The sequence below is a fragment of the Gopherus evgoodei genome, chromosome 16 (assembly GCF_007399415.2).
Source record: "Gopherus evgoodei ecotype Sinaloan lineage chromosome 16, rGopEvg1_v1.p, whole genome shotgun sequence".
In the NCBI taxonomy this organism is placed as follows: domain Eukaryota; kingdom Metazoa; phylum Chordata; order Testudines; family Testudinidae; genus Gopherus; species Gopherus evgoodei.
Window position 1 is genome coordinate 24,498,665 of NC_044337.1, and position 14,825 is coordinate 24,513,489.

The 14,825-nt window shown below is 45.1% G+C and overlaps 1 protein-coding gene across 1 annotated transcript; it reads right to left on the reverse strand.

Moving 5' to 3' along the window:
- Nucleotides 1–1,759: 1,759 nt before the first annotated feature.
- Nucleotides 1,760–11,303, reverse strand: ARPC5L (actin related protein 2/3 complex subunit 5 like). Its single transcript, XM_030535869.1, has 4 exons — nt 11,084–11,303; nt 6,225–6,297; nt 5,347–5,523; nt 1,760–2,286 (listed from the first exon to the last, which is right to left on the reverse strand). Exons 1-4 carry the CDS (start codon nt 11,221–11,223, stop codon nt 2,224–2,226), a joined length of 453 nt encoding a protein of 150 aa, XP_030391729.1. The 5' UTR covers nt 11,224–11,303; the 3' UTR covers nt 1,760–2,223.
- Between the last annotated feature and the right edge of the window lie 3,522 nt (nt 11,304–14,825).

Consider the following 14,825-nt stretch of genomic DNA (forward strand, 5'->3'; position numbering starts at 1 on the left):
CTGGCAGCCTTTATGCCCACAGCAATCAGCTAGCTTGCAGCATTTCAGGGGCAGGAGGGAGAAGGGAGGACTCAGCTGGCTCATGGCATGGGAGGGAGGGGGAGCCTGCATGCTAACTGCCCTGGGTAAGGGGGGAAGAAGGAGATGCCTGCAGGCTCAGTCCTTGTTCCCTGCCCCCTAAACACTGCAAGCCAGCTGATTGCCTGAGGGAGGGGGGAAGAGCAAGGACTCAGCATGCAGGCTCCCTGTCCCTGGGGAAATCAGCTGGCTTGCAGTATTTAGAAGGGAGGAGGCAGGTCAAGGATGGGGGTTTGGGGGAGGGGTGCTTGCTGCCACACAACATGCTTGTCCTAGCTTACAGCCTCCTTCCCTGCCTCATCTCCAGTGCCAGTGGGCTGTGCCTGTGTGGGGTAAGGCAGGGGCTTGTCCCAACTATAGTACTGTATGAACAGTACATTTGTAAACAGCACATGCGTAGTATTAAATTGCTTGTTTAAAATGTATATAATGTCTTGTCTGGGGAAAAAAGTTTTCCCTGAAACCGAACCTAACCCCTCCCCCCTTCAATTTACATTAATTCTTATGGGGAAATTGGATTTGCTTAACATTTCATTTAAAGTCACATTTTTCAGAAACATAACTACAACATTAAGTGAGGAGTTACTGTAGTTCCTTGCTCAGCTGGCAGGAAGAGAAAACAGCCTGCAGTTAGAGACCCTTAACACTGTATATTTGGCACTTAACTTAATCCTGTGTTTATCCGTACAAATTAAATCAGGGCTAGAAAGAAAACATTCAAGTAAACACAGGGCTTGTCTACATCACAAAGTTGCAGCGCTGGTGAGGGGGTTACAGCGCTGCAACTTAGGAGGTGTACACATCCGCAGGGCATCACCAGCGCTGCAACTCCGTTTGCAGCGCTGGCCGTACTCCCGTTTTGTCTCGGGTGTAGAGGATCCAGCGCTGGTGATCCAGCGCTGGTAATCAAGTGTAGACACTTACCAGTGCTTTTCTTGACCTCCGTGGAATAAGTAGGTATCCCAGCATATCTGAGGAAGCCTCTGGTAATCAAGCAGGTCTCCTTCCCTGCGGTTTGCAGGGGGGTTCGGGGAACGCGAGAGCAAACCACGGCGAAGCTGGTCTCCTTCCCTGCGGTTTGCTCTCGCGTTCCCCGAACCCCCGGGCAAGCAGGTCTCCTTCCCTGCGGTTTGCAGAGGGGTTCGGGGAACGCAAGAGCAAACCGCGGCGAAGCTGGTCTCCTTCCCCGGTTTGCTCTCGCATTCCCCGAACCCCCGGGCAAGCAGGTCTCCTTTCCTGCGGTTTGCAGGGTGGTTCGGGGAACGCAAGAGCAAACCGCGGCGAAGCTGGTCTCCTTCCCCGGTTTGCTCTCGCGTTCCCCGAACCCCCCTTGAAGCCGCCCAACAGCGCTGCAGTGTGGCCACATCTAACACCACTTGCAGCGCTGGTTGCTGTAAGTGTGGCCACTCTGCAGTGCTGGCCCTATACAGCTGTACTAATACAGCTGTAACAACCAGCGCTGCAAAATTTTAGATGTAGACATACCCACAGAGTGAGGCAAAGGTGCAGTTCTAGGTGCTCCAGTTTAAAGCATGTCCTTTAGAGACAGTCAAGGTGGTGTAGATGTAAACAAGAGCACAATGCTGTGTGGAGGTCAGATCCTACACCAGGACTGTTTCAGTACTAATTTGCCTTTGAATCAAGGGCAGTTTATCTAAATTGTAAAATTAAGTTATTTGACTCTTATAATCCAAGAGCTTTATTGATGCAGCAGGCACTTTACAACGAAACCAAACCAGTAGTCCAGCTAGTCCTTTGATTATATGTACAAAGTCCCCCTTCAAATAAACATTTCCCCCCACCCAGAAACCAGTCAATTTTGTGTCTGCTGAAGCCACAGCACCTCTTCTTTTAAATAAGCAATACACAGGATTTAATTACCTCTCCCCTTACAGTAATAAGGGCAGAATTTCTGCCTTCTGCTTTACCTTTAAACAAGGGATCAGAATGTCTCAGCTCCTATATTTGATAGTCAGAAAACAAAGGAGTATTTACTCTTTCCCCCAACCTTTAAAATTAGAAGCATTCCAGAGGTTTCCAAAGTTTCAGTAGATTGCAATGTCTAGAAAGATGGACTAGTGTCACTTCAGCTAATTCTTTCTTCTGAGTTCAGACCTGTTCATCTTGGTTCAAGTTAATAGTCTTTTAAACAGTCTTTCTTGCTGTAAGAACTCTTACTATGGAACCTAGTCCACCTACTGCTAGTGCCTGTGAGGGTAGGAGAAGGAGATAGATGTTACACATCAAATCACACCATTACACACACAAGGCATCTCAAACATAACAGCAGATATTAGCTAACCTCATTTCTATACTTAATTGTAACACTAAGCAGTATATAGTTCATTTTTCCATTTGTTGCTAGAGCTCCTGAAATTCAGACACTATTCACTATTTAAGCATTTACTTCTTTCTTTACATTTTCTTGCTCTTAAACCTTTGAAGTAGTTGTTTAAAAAAGGTTCTTTAATGAAAAATAGATTTCCTTAATAGGTGCTGGAATTAACATTACTGTTTAAGTTAATTCTTCTGAAAATGATAGGGTAACAAATCTGCAAATGAACATGAAGCAGAAACAGTAGTTTTCGTTTTGTGGAATCTCACTTTCAACCACTAGGAAGGAAATATGCCCACAGGATCAAGTATTAGTGTTACCAAGGAAGCATAAGTTTGGCATTATGCTACTGGTTCAAGAGTTGAACATTCTAATGGGTCAGCAGCAACTGCAGCTATTTTTGGAAAAGACTAAAACCAAACATTAGGAACATACTGCTGGACAGTTTATCCCAACTTCTTAAGAACAATGTTAATAGAAACAGGAAATTTAACCCTAATAGAACTGTTTAAGTTACAGTAAGCTTTCACCTAAAGTCTGTGCAGGTACCTCCTGCAGTTGTGATCTCACCGAACAATTTAACTTCTGGTGGTAACAAGCCCTGGTACAACTTATTCCCCAAATCACCACGGAGAAAGAAACTAGGGGTTAGGGTGCTAAACTAGGATTTTTTGACCTGGATTTCATTCCCAAATCTGCTCAGACTTCCTTCAGGAGTTCAGGCAAATCTTTAGTCTCTATGCCTCAGTTCCCCCATCTATACTATGGGCATAATAATCTCACTCTTCACAAGAGTGTTGTGATAGGCAGAATGAAGAGTGTGAGGTTCTCAAGTATCTAAGGCAGCCTAGTTCTGTAAGACAAGCTATTGTATTATATCAGAGAGCCCAAGGACACTTAAGGGAGACCTTACTGTCAGACAGTAACCTAGTGACATCCTGTAAACCATTCAAATTTAAGGGGATGGTGCAGAAAGACTCTAAGACACAGAACAAAGCTATCATCGGTTCCACTGAAGGTTTTAATAAAACTTCGTATGACATTACCACAACTACAGAATCTCTGTTACCTGCCCTAGTTCTGACTGGAAACAAGGTTCTTTTGTTTTTAGTCTAAGTTCCATATCCTGTGTACAAACAGTAAACCAAGATGTACCTACGTTAGGGTCTAAAAGGTAGATATACTAGTGATTGGGAGAAAACAGCTATGTACTTATGTAATTAAGGCTGTCAATTTAGTTTGTACATTTATCTGCTCGATGCAATAAAAATACAGCCTATGAAGTATTATAACCTAAGAACCTGGTGCAGGGAGTACTAGTGTCAAACATCCTGCTGCTCTTAGAAAGTGCACTGTGATAACTGAGCCATTTATCTAAGAGGTGTGGGAGAGCCTGTGTGTAATGCACAAGCTGGGTGTATAAGAATTCATAAGTTTTTACTCACTTGCACTAAGTCACAACTGAGAATGGTTTCTTTATCTATTGCTAAAGCTGGGCAGCTGGCTCTGACACTAATTTAAAAGGGACTGAAAGGGAGTGCTAGATCTCAAAGAACTAGACAGATGACTCCCCCTCTCACCATGAATGAAGTAGAATTCAAGCAAAGCTTCAGTTTGGAAACAGGGCCAAGTCTACTTCAGAACTGCCTCATTCCTTTCAAAGTCTGTTGATGAGTGTGTAGGCTGTTTTTATATTTGGCTGCATACTTTGCATGGTAACAGTTCCCCAGCCAAGGCAGTATGCTGGGTAATTTCCTACACCATGGACCACCAATCCATAATAGCCAGAAACCATCATTTTCATTGGAAACAAAAAGCAAGCAGAAATATGCTCTTTGACCATGTTCTCATGACAACATCTCCTCCTCCCACCCACACATTTGAAATGACATTCTGCAAAGCAAGTGGCAGCTGCAGAAGTCTTCAGTGCAGTTACGTAGTATCACTATGTTGGCATCAGCAAATGTGTGTGTCCATGCCCAAAGGGCAAAGCCTTTAAGGTCTGAACACATCCCTTGTGCAGTTGTAGACATACCCTGAATTTAAAGAGATTCCTTCCTTTAAATACACTTTTCAAGACAGTTGTTCCACACTCAGACCTACACTCTACCCTATGCCTGCTCAAACATGCACCCTACCCAGGGGTGGCAGGAAGGAAAGTGTCAAAACAGTTTGTTGGCAGCTAGGCCCTCACCACACCCTCGTAGGATCACAGAACAGCCATCCCATAGGGGACCTTTGCCTCAGGACAGTACACATCAGAGCAGTCATTCCACACTTCAACTTGAAGGTGGAGTGTGGATCCAAGTAGGAGTTTTTCAGTTGCAAGACTGCACAAGAGTTTCTCTGGCAAGTTAGAATTGTGCAACAATCACTGCTCAGTTTTGTACACCCAGATGCCAATTTATGGGCATATGACAGGTGAAAGTTCTGACAGTTGTGTATTTCTCTAGCACATATCCAGAAGCCTATGTGCCTTGCACTACGTATACACCCCATTAGAAAAATCACTTTCCCAGTGTAATACTTTGAATAATCAAGTCTCCATTTACAAGTTCCTAGTTGGTAGAGTCTACCACAAAGAAACATACACCACTCTACCCAACTCCATCATAATACTTCCACCTTATTCCTCCTTCCATGGACTCCCAACCTTCCTAAATGGCTGCAAGAAAAGATGGACTTTGAAGCCTACTAAAAGTTAATGAATCCAGGCTCTGGCAGACCAGTAGGGAGAAATGAATTCCCAAATAGTGTAGCCTTCAGGGAAAATGCCCTGTCAGACTCCTCTTTCAGCATCTCCACTGAATACAATATTATATGATTCTGCATAGGTACTGTTACATAAAGCATTTAGAAACTCAGAAGATTTTCAGTAGGATCATTGTTGAACTGTGACTTCATGTTTAGGCAGCAAAGGAAGAGACACATACCTTTTCATGCCATTGAAGTAATATTGCACTGCTATTTTCTGTTGGCTTTTCAAATCCTTTATAAACGTACTTCATTAACAAATCAATACCATTTCTGTCTAACGAGTTTACTGCCTGTTCTATCTCACTGCTTTTAAAGGATGTGAGGACCTTAAGCACCACTCCCTGGGCCCGTTCCTGCAACAAGAGAAGTAAAATTACATCAGAACCTATTGCCCCAAAGATCAAAAACAGCAAAATCTTAACTGTATCCAAAATGCACATTTACTCAGCAAATGACTTCTGCCTAACATAACATGCAATGGAACTCTCAGCTGGATATATAAAGGCTATGTCAGTTTGTGAACCATCAGGCTTCCATTTTACAATTTTAAATTTCAGTAGTTAGGAGCATTTGAGAACCAACTTTTTAAAACGTTAAGGATTGAAAAGGGTCAGTGTTTCCTTCTGAGAAAACATGATGGGATTTGATGGGTCAGTGGACCAGACTTATAAGTATCTTAGCAGCAAGTTAACCCCACCGCTATGCCCTAGCATAAACTTGCTATCCCACTCCATCCAGCCAGATGTGTGCACCAAGGTGGAGAAGCCACATATATTGGATAGCTTCTAATATTCTTCTCCTAGAGTTTTCATAGTAAAGGTCCAGCCATCGAACAGAAGCAGTTACTAATCAAGGGTGTCTAAATACAAATATACAGCATATACATTTTACGTGGTTCACATAATAGGCTATTAATGATCAGCTATTTATATTTTCAGATAAATGTTATTTTAAAGTATACTAACACTCCATATCTGGGTCCATAAGGATCAGTGTGTCAGCACTTATGGTAAACTAACAGTCACATCATTAGAAACCCAAAGACTCCAGTTACCTTTATTGCTTGGTTCTTTGTGTTCAAGGGAGAATTCCTTAAGGCTGTGTGGAAAGCTTGGAGCATATCACCTGTGCAGCACATCAAGTCAAGGACCCAAATTGTTTAGATATTCTTAAAGATGATTAATAAGCATTCTATAAAGGACGGTTCAGAGCATTGGGTTTTCCAACACACTTAACTTGAGATAGTGGAAACAGGAAGCAAGGATCAACTGTAGCAACGTACCACGCCTTCTGATACGGCTGTCATAACCCTCATTTTTAATATAGCTAAGACTATTGTGAATAGCCTTTTGAGTATTCTAAAGACCACCACAATTTGCACAATTCTAAAGACCACCACAATACTTGATTTCCAAAAGGTGTTGTAGGAGCAAAGCAGAATGTCAGCGTGTGCACATCAAAAGGTAACTCAGTTCACAGTCAACAGATCTTTACTCTTATCACTATTTCTAAATAATATACATAATAATGGCTGAGCATCAACATGAACTAAGGTATCCCAGCTTGTCACAGAAATTACATTACTTAGAGCACAGTGGATACTGTGTAGACACAAATTCCAAAATAGCGTTATGGAATTCAGGGTCCAGGTAACCTGAACATACACGCATACCCAATCTAAAAAGGGTCTTATCCTGTCTTCAGTCAGAAAGCATTCCCAATTCTTTCAACAGGGTTTTGCTGAGAAAGGGTATGCAGGATTTCCACAGCTCCTAAAGCTAGAATTCACAGAGTAGGTGGGTAAGAGCTCAGCATCCAGAAGGAAGACATGTTAGATTATCTGTAAAAATAGAAACACGTCCACTGGGGATATCCAGAAGAAAATGTCATAAATTGGCAAGATGGCAGCTGCATTTACCAGCTTTAACAAGATTTAGTCTGTTCAAAACCAAACAAACTTCAATTCAAATGTCATTTTCCCCATGCATATGATTCTGGAGGCTGGAAATCCACCAAAGCTACAGGCAAATATCTAAATGCCTTTGAAAACAAATGCCTCAGGAAAATATTAAATTGAATGAATTTATTACAAATGCCAAGATTAATCAGAGTTGAACGACTCCTTATCTACAAAGTTACCCATAGAAGAGGATGAAAATATTGAACACGTGTTAAGAATGAAGCCTGAGCATCTGCTATGGGCAACTCAAGAAACATTAAGAGGCGTCAACCAAAAGAATCCCTCCATTGAACGGTATGTACAGAGAAAATTATGAGTTTAACAACATAGAAGACATGCAAGAAGCAGCCCAGGCTAGAAAGAGATAGTAGAGCCTTGGTTGTATCCTAAGCAATATTAGACAGCATGGGAAGGATTCAGATTACATACATCTATTTATGAAAGAGAATGCATGCATACCTCATCTGGGAGGCATCCAATCCTGTCTCCTGCAAATCCTAAGCATAGCTATAGATGCACAGGATAAGATATTGAAATGCAGTAGAGAAGCTCAGGAAACAGCATTAAAAAGTTTCTCCTCCCATAGGAGGAGAGTATGGAACCTAAGCTTTACCAGTGAAGACATTCTCTTTTCTACATAAGTCAAATTGTGGTAATGGAGCTAGGTAGTTTGGGAATTCCACACTGTACAGTAAGAACAGTTGCAAGTATCAGGCAATTAAACATAAATTAAAAAACTTGAATAAAAAATGCCAAAGAAATCAGCACGAGATTTACAATGATTTTAATTAACTTTGATCCAGAGCCCTGAAACTACACCACAAGAGGACGATTGTTAAAGCTGGACAGCACAGCATGAAGGATTGCAAACAAGCGCTCATTTTACTTCAAGGTCAATTTCCTCTTCACTTATAATTTTTAAAGCAATAGTTTACATCTGAGGTGACAGGAAATCCTTTGTCAGTTAAACTAAAGCTGACAAGACTTCACTGTTATAAAAACAGAAACCTCCTCATTCACCACACAAAACTTAAAACTTTGCAAATCAGCAAAGCCTTGTTCACAGTTATTCAAACTGAGCTACGGAACCATCTGACCTTACAACCCAACATTCTCATTTGCTCAGTTCCAAGGATGCCAAGTAACAAGAATGACATCCAGGGGGACAAGTCACCTAAAAAGTAACTAGGCATACTGGCAACTATAACTGGAAAACTCAAATAATTTGCTATTCATTTCTATTATGCTTATAAATACCAGTAACAACAGGATGTTAATGAACTAATCTACTTCCTTAATTAATAGCAGATCCCCTCTCTGAAATACATGCAGCAAACCCCCAACTTCATATTTGGGTTTAAGAAATCATGCTGCCATAAAATAGTTAATTCAGTCATTCCCAACACTTGTTCAGATAGAAAAGTGCATCTTGGAGGACTTCATGAACAATTTTATTTGGTGAGGAAGAGCAGCCCAAGTGACAGCTGCCACTCAGGAAGAATTCTGATCAATATAAAGAGATCAGCCCATACTGCAACTAGTTACTAATCAAATTAGGCAAATGTAGAATAGTTTACTGGCCTGCTGCCTAATTTAATTTTTACAGTGATGGAATCTTAACTATATAATGTGGATACAAGATAGCTCAGAGGATTGGTAATGAGGTACAGATCCTGGCATCTTTAGATGACAAACTAGAATCCAGCCCAGGTAGACACCAAGTCTGATGGCTGTTCGGACCAATCTGAAATGATTTGGTGGGGCTTAGTCCAGCCCCCTAATGGAGAGAAGTCCCACATCACAGAAACCACTACAATTATCATCTTGTAACAGTTTGCGCAGAGAATCCAAGCAGTGAATGGGGAGAATGAACTTGTCATCTCCACATGTGGTAAAGCAGTCACTATTGATATATATTAGTGTTGGGTGCAAGCCTCTACCATTTTTGTGGGTGGAAGACACAAGCCTCCCAGGCTATCAAGCACTTTACTCTAGGTTACACCATGAAAAAAAGATCTGCACAGCTCCAGCTGGTATTTTCTAAGATGCACAGACAAACTAAAACTACCATTTCTCCTCCCAGTTAGAGGCCATCCTGCTCTCTCCCCCCCTACACTTGTTGTAGACTTCATTTTAAAAACATATTGTGTCAAGGTGCCTCCTTCCTTTCATCTTCTGAACAGGAACCTTAATAAAAGGAATAATCTGGGTTAGGTCCCAGTGTGGCTGGTAGCTGAGTTACTTTAAGCACATTTACATCAGTTTGGCTCAATTAACTCACTTCAAAACACACTGTCCTACTTGAAAAATTATTTCAGAAATGGGATGAGGCAATGGAACATTCTCCTTCTATATAAGGCTCTCTGTCCATTTCTGTCTGCAACCCCTAATAAGGTAACTTAATTTGCTTCCCAATGTTTCTATCAACAATCCATTATAAACTATTACAACCAACTGCTACAAAAATTGAAATCAGATCCCACATAATCCCCTTTCATAAACTGCTAAAAATGACAGAATTGTTGGTGTTGCAATATGCAAAGCTAGTACCTGCAACTATAAATCAGGTTATTTCAGAACCTGGTTAGAATTCCACAGGCAAAGAGATACCAATCTTAATGAAAGTTGAAGCATAGTCTGGGTCTTGCTTCATTTCTCATGTTTGCTGCTTTCTTTATCAGCCAAGTAGAGTTTTCAATTTTGCAAACTGTATCATATAAAGATGAGCAAAATAACCTGTTTACTTCTTGTAAACAGAAAAGTGCAATGGAAATTAGAACTCATGAAACTGGACAGCAAAAAGGCAAAGATAAAAAAAGGAGAGATGGGTTAAGATAACATTTTGGAGAGCCAAGCATTTTTAGCATTTTAAACAGATGTTATAAGGGAATTATGTAAATGAGTCATACCTAGGAGCATTTAGGAATACCTCAGAACAGAGAAAAAATTATACTTTTAACACCTCTCCAATTATAGGTACCGTATTTTCAGTCATGCACAGCTACTTAATCTCAGCCAATTTATATTCATGACTAAATTTACAAAAGCACTTTGGGAAATGCATGTTTCACACTAAATTTTGAAAGATGAGATCCCCACCCCCTTTAAGGCTATAAAGGCAATAATGCCCACACTGCAACCATGGACCTAGTGGTGTTAAAAAGACATATGCAATATAAAGTGTTGCTAAAGGAGAGAATTTCAACAGTACAAATGGTAGTTAGGCATCCTATACTTCTTGAAAGTCAACTGGGAGTTAGATGGCTTTCTGCCAAGCATTCCTTTGAAAATCCCCCTCAGAGTAACTGTAAATCTTCATAACATGATACATGTTCTAATACATGCTTTTCTGAGCAAAGTAACAGCTAACGATGCTGATGATACTTTAAAAGTCAATGTCATCTGAGTAGTACCCAGTGAAAGGAAAGCTTCAGTTCACATATCAGAGCTGCTGTTTCAGGCTCTCTGCAACCTCAGGCAGACATCACTGCTTGGATTACACTTTGGATGGGTTTACAGTTTTCTTTGCAACTATAACAGAGACCCTTCCGGGGGTTCACCTGGGACACTGCTACAACGAACAGCTTTCGAGCCCTTGCCAGCAGCAGCGAGTCAGCAGCACAGACCGCGCGGCTGAGAGTCAGCGAGGCGGGCGACATCCCGTGAAACCCCATTTCCTGCACTAGCTCTGCAGAGAGAGGTGGTGTCAAGCCAGCAGCCTGGAGCAGCCCAGCACGTGGCTCGCTCCCCTCCCCCGCGGCACGGCGCGCGCCCCTGGAAGAGCAGCGGCGGCCGGAGCCCCGCAGACTGGGCCCGGCCGCCCCCCCAAGAAGCGGGGCCCTCGAGTGACGCCACCCCCGGCCCGTCCGCCCGCCCGCCAGGAGCCTCTGGGGCCGCCCGGCGCGGCTCTCGCTGCCGGCGCGGCGCCGGGCCCAGGACTCCCCGAAGGATATTGCCTCAGCAGCGCCTCCACCTCGGGAGCCGGGTCCGGCTCGGCCGCCGCCGCCTCGTCCGGCTCCTCCACGAACTTGTTCTCGTCGTACTCGTCGATGTCCAGGCGGCGGAAGCGCGAGGAGAGCGTGTTCCGGGCCATGCCGGCGGGGAGCCCGCTTCGCCGCGCCGCGCCGCGCCTCGCCTCGCCTCAGCCGCGAGCGCCCGAGAGCCCCGCGCGCCGCTTCCGGCAGGGGGCGGAACCGGAAACCCCGCCCGCCGGTGGAGGAGCGGGAAGGGCGGAGGCGGAGCTTGGCTGTGAGGCGAGACTGGCAGGGCCTCGGGGAGGCGGGGCTGAGCGGACTGGGGGAGGGGCAGGGACCGGGGAGGCGGGGCTGAGCAGGCATGGGGGCGGGGCAGGGACTGGGGGAGGGGCTGAGCGGACTGGGGGAGGGGCAGGGACCGGGGAGGCGGGGCTGAGCGGACTGGGGGAGGGGCAGGGACTGGGGAGGCGGGGCTGAGCGGGCTGGGGGAGGGGCTGAGCGGACTGGGGGAGGGGCTGAGCGGACTGGGGGAGGGGCAGGGACTGGGGAGGCGGGGCTGAGCGGACTGGGGGAGGGGCAGGGAGCGGGGAGGCGGGGCTGAGCAGGCATGGGGGCGGGGCAGGGGTGGTGGGGAGGGCTCACCCCACCCTCCAGCTCCATGCGGGCCAGTCAGGGAGAGGGCCCCTGGTGGGTTCTCAATTTTGTATTCCTGGAGGTTTCATCACATGACAGTCTGTAATTGAAGATTAATTTTTAATTGCTGGAGGCTGCGGGACAATCCTGGAGGGTTGGCAAGTCTACCAGAAGCAGGTGCTGTTTGCCCTGTGCTGGGAGCACCAGAGCCCTGCTTATAAACACATGCAACTGGGGCAAGCAGCTACCTGGCCCTGGGACAGCCTGGAGCTAGGCCTCCCCACTGCTCCTGCAGTTGCAACTGGTAGAGAAGTGGTCAGAGTGAGGTCAAGGCTTGGCTCGGTGCAGTGCATTGCACAGCCACAGTGAACTCCAGAATTTACCCGTCTTGTCATCAGTCGAAGGAGAAGCAGGCGAAAAGCTGCTGTAAGGAGGTGAGTGTTGTCACTTTGTTCTAAATCCGCAGTTCTCAGGCGGGGCCCAAGGCCCCCTGGGGGACCATGAGCAAATTTCAGGGGATCCACCAAGAAGGGCTGGCATTGGACTCACTGGGACCCCAGGACACAAAGCTGAAGCCACACTGCCCAAAGCCCCACCAACAGGGCTGAAGCCATAGGCGCCGACTTCCCCTGTCCTGTAGGTACTCAACCCTGCCCCCACTCCACCCCTTCCATGAGGACCTGCGCCCAAAGTCCCTATCCCAACTCCCCCTCCTCCTGCCACTATTCCAACTCCTTCCCCAAATCCTGGCCCTGCCTCTTCCCCAGGTACCACGATCCCACTCCCCCACCCCCAGCAGAGGAGGGGAGCTTGGCTGCCAGTGGGTGCTCTGCATCCACCACTTTTTCCCCATGGGTGCTCCAGAACTGGAGCACCCACGGAGTCGGTGCCTATGCTAAAGCCAAAGCTGAGCAGCTTGGCTTCATGTGGCCCTCTGTGGCATGGAGCCCCATGCAATTGCCCTGTTTGCTACCCCTAATGTAGGCTCTGGCTTTTATCTGTAGACAAACAGTTGTGGCACAGGTGGACTGTGGTGTTTTTAGATCATGCTGGCGGTGGGTGGGAGGCTCAGAAAGAAAAAGGTTGAAAACCCCTGTTCTAAACCATAATAAATCTAGGACTAGGGTAGCCCAGCCCCTTACATACCAGGTCCGCATATCCAATATTTTACTTGCATGACAAATTATTTCTACTCCGCCCCCTCCCCCCTTAAAGTTTATGATACTAGGTTCAACCATCTAATGAACCAGCATTTCATATTAAGATGTGGAAGGAGAATGTCTGTCTGATTTCCTACAGCTGGAATTATGCATTAAGAAATTACATGCTGTTCCCCATTGCTTAGATTCTCCACACACCTTAAGCTATGTTTCAGTTCCAGTAAAGCTCCTCCACACCCCTCCTTTCCAGCATTTCAGTTTGCTTATGCGTCCTGAGGGAATTCTGTGCCAAAAAATAAAATATTCTGCACACATTTTAAAAATCTGCACATTTTATTTGTCAATAAACAAATGTGAAGACTCCAGTATGGCAAGGGGGAGTACAGGCCACTGACTACAGAGGTGTGAGATCACCTTGTGTCCCCTGCCAGTCTGGATATGGACTCAGTGCTAAAGTTGCACCCAACGCAGACACAGCACAAGGACCAGGTCTGTCCTAGAAACACCCTGGGGCCCTACCCCTCCAAAGATGTAGGCAGGCAGGTTGAGCCTAGCGGGATCCAAGTGTGGAGAGGCTCAGTGTGGGGAGATCCAGGTGTGGGGTGATAGGGTTCTGTGTGGGGCAATCTGGGTGCAGGCAACTTGGTGGGGGGAGGTGTGACATGTTGGATCACAGAACCCTTCTTGGGAGTGGCCAACTGATGTGCCTGCTGCAAACCCAGACCCAGGGTCTGAACCACATCCCCTAACAGCTGTAGGCCTAACTGAAAGCAACTTACAGAAGTGTTCCTGTCTTTAACACTCTGATGTCCAATTCCCAGTGGGATCCAAACCCCAAATAAATCCATTTTACTCTGTATAAAGCTTATACAGGACAAACTCATAAACTGCCCACCCTCTATGACACTGATAGAAATGCACAGCTGTTCTCCCCCCCTCCAGTATTAATACATACTCAGAGTTAATTAACAAGTAAAAAGTGATTTTATTAAATAGAGAAAGTAGAATTTAAGTGGTTCCAAGTAGTAGCAGACAGAACAAAGTGAATTACCAACTGAAATAAAATAAAACATGCTAATCTAAAACTAATTCAGTAATACAGTTACTGAGTACAGATTAAAATGTCACCCTGAGAGATGTTTCAATAAGACTCTTTCACAGACTGGACACCTTCCTAGTCTGGGCACAGTCCTTTCCCCTGGTACAGCCCTTGTTCCAGGTCAGGTGGTAGCTAAGGGATTCCTCATGAAGGCTGCGCCCTTAAAGCTAAGGAATGGCTGCTCCCTTTGTTCTGTTCTGTTCCACCCATTTATGTATCTTTTGCATAAGGCGGGAATCCTTTGTCCCTCTCTGGGTTCCCACCCACTCCTTAATGGAAAAGCACCAGGTTAAAGATGGATTCCAGTTCAGGTGCCATGATCACATGTCACTGTAAGACTTCATTACCCACTTGCCAGCACACGTGTATACAGGGAGACTTACAAATAAAACAGAGCTATTTGCAGACAATTGTCCTGGTTAATGGTAATCATCAAGATCCCAAACCGCCATTAATTACAATAGGCCCTCAGAGTTATATTTCATATTTCTAGTTTCATGTACAAGAGTGATAACCTTTATACAAATAGGATGATCGATTATAAACTTTGTAATGATATCTTACAAGAGACCTTTTGCATGAAGTGTATTCCAGTTTCATCATATTTAAACTCATTAGCATATTTTCATAAAATCATATAGAGTCCAACATCAGAGGAGGATCTGGATGAACAGGGGTGCAGACTTAATGGGACTCTGCAGGGGAGTCCAGGTGAATGTGGTTGGGGCTCAGCTGGGGTTGTCTGGTTGTGGAGTGCTCAGCAGGAGGGGTCCAGGGGCTGGTTTGGTGGGGATCAGGGTGTGGTGGGCTAGTCAGGGTGGTCCAGGTA

Excerpts from the sequence above, each read along its gene's own strand:
- ARPC5L (XM_030535869.1), bottom strand. The coding sequence starts at position 11,223 with ATGGCCCGGAACACGCTCTCCTCGCGCTTCCGCCGCCTGGACATCGAC. Across the intron at positions 5,524-6,224 it reads CAAAGAACCAAGCAATAAAG|GAACGGGCCCAGGGAGTGGT; the intron begins GTAACTGGAGTC and ends CTCTTGTTGCAG. Across the intron at positions 2,287-5,346 it reads TACTTCAATGGCATGAAAAG|GCACTAGCAGTAGGTGGACT; the intron begins GTATGTGTCTCT and ends CTACCCTCACAG.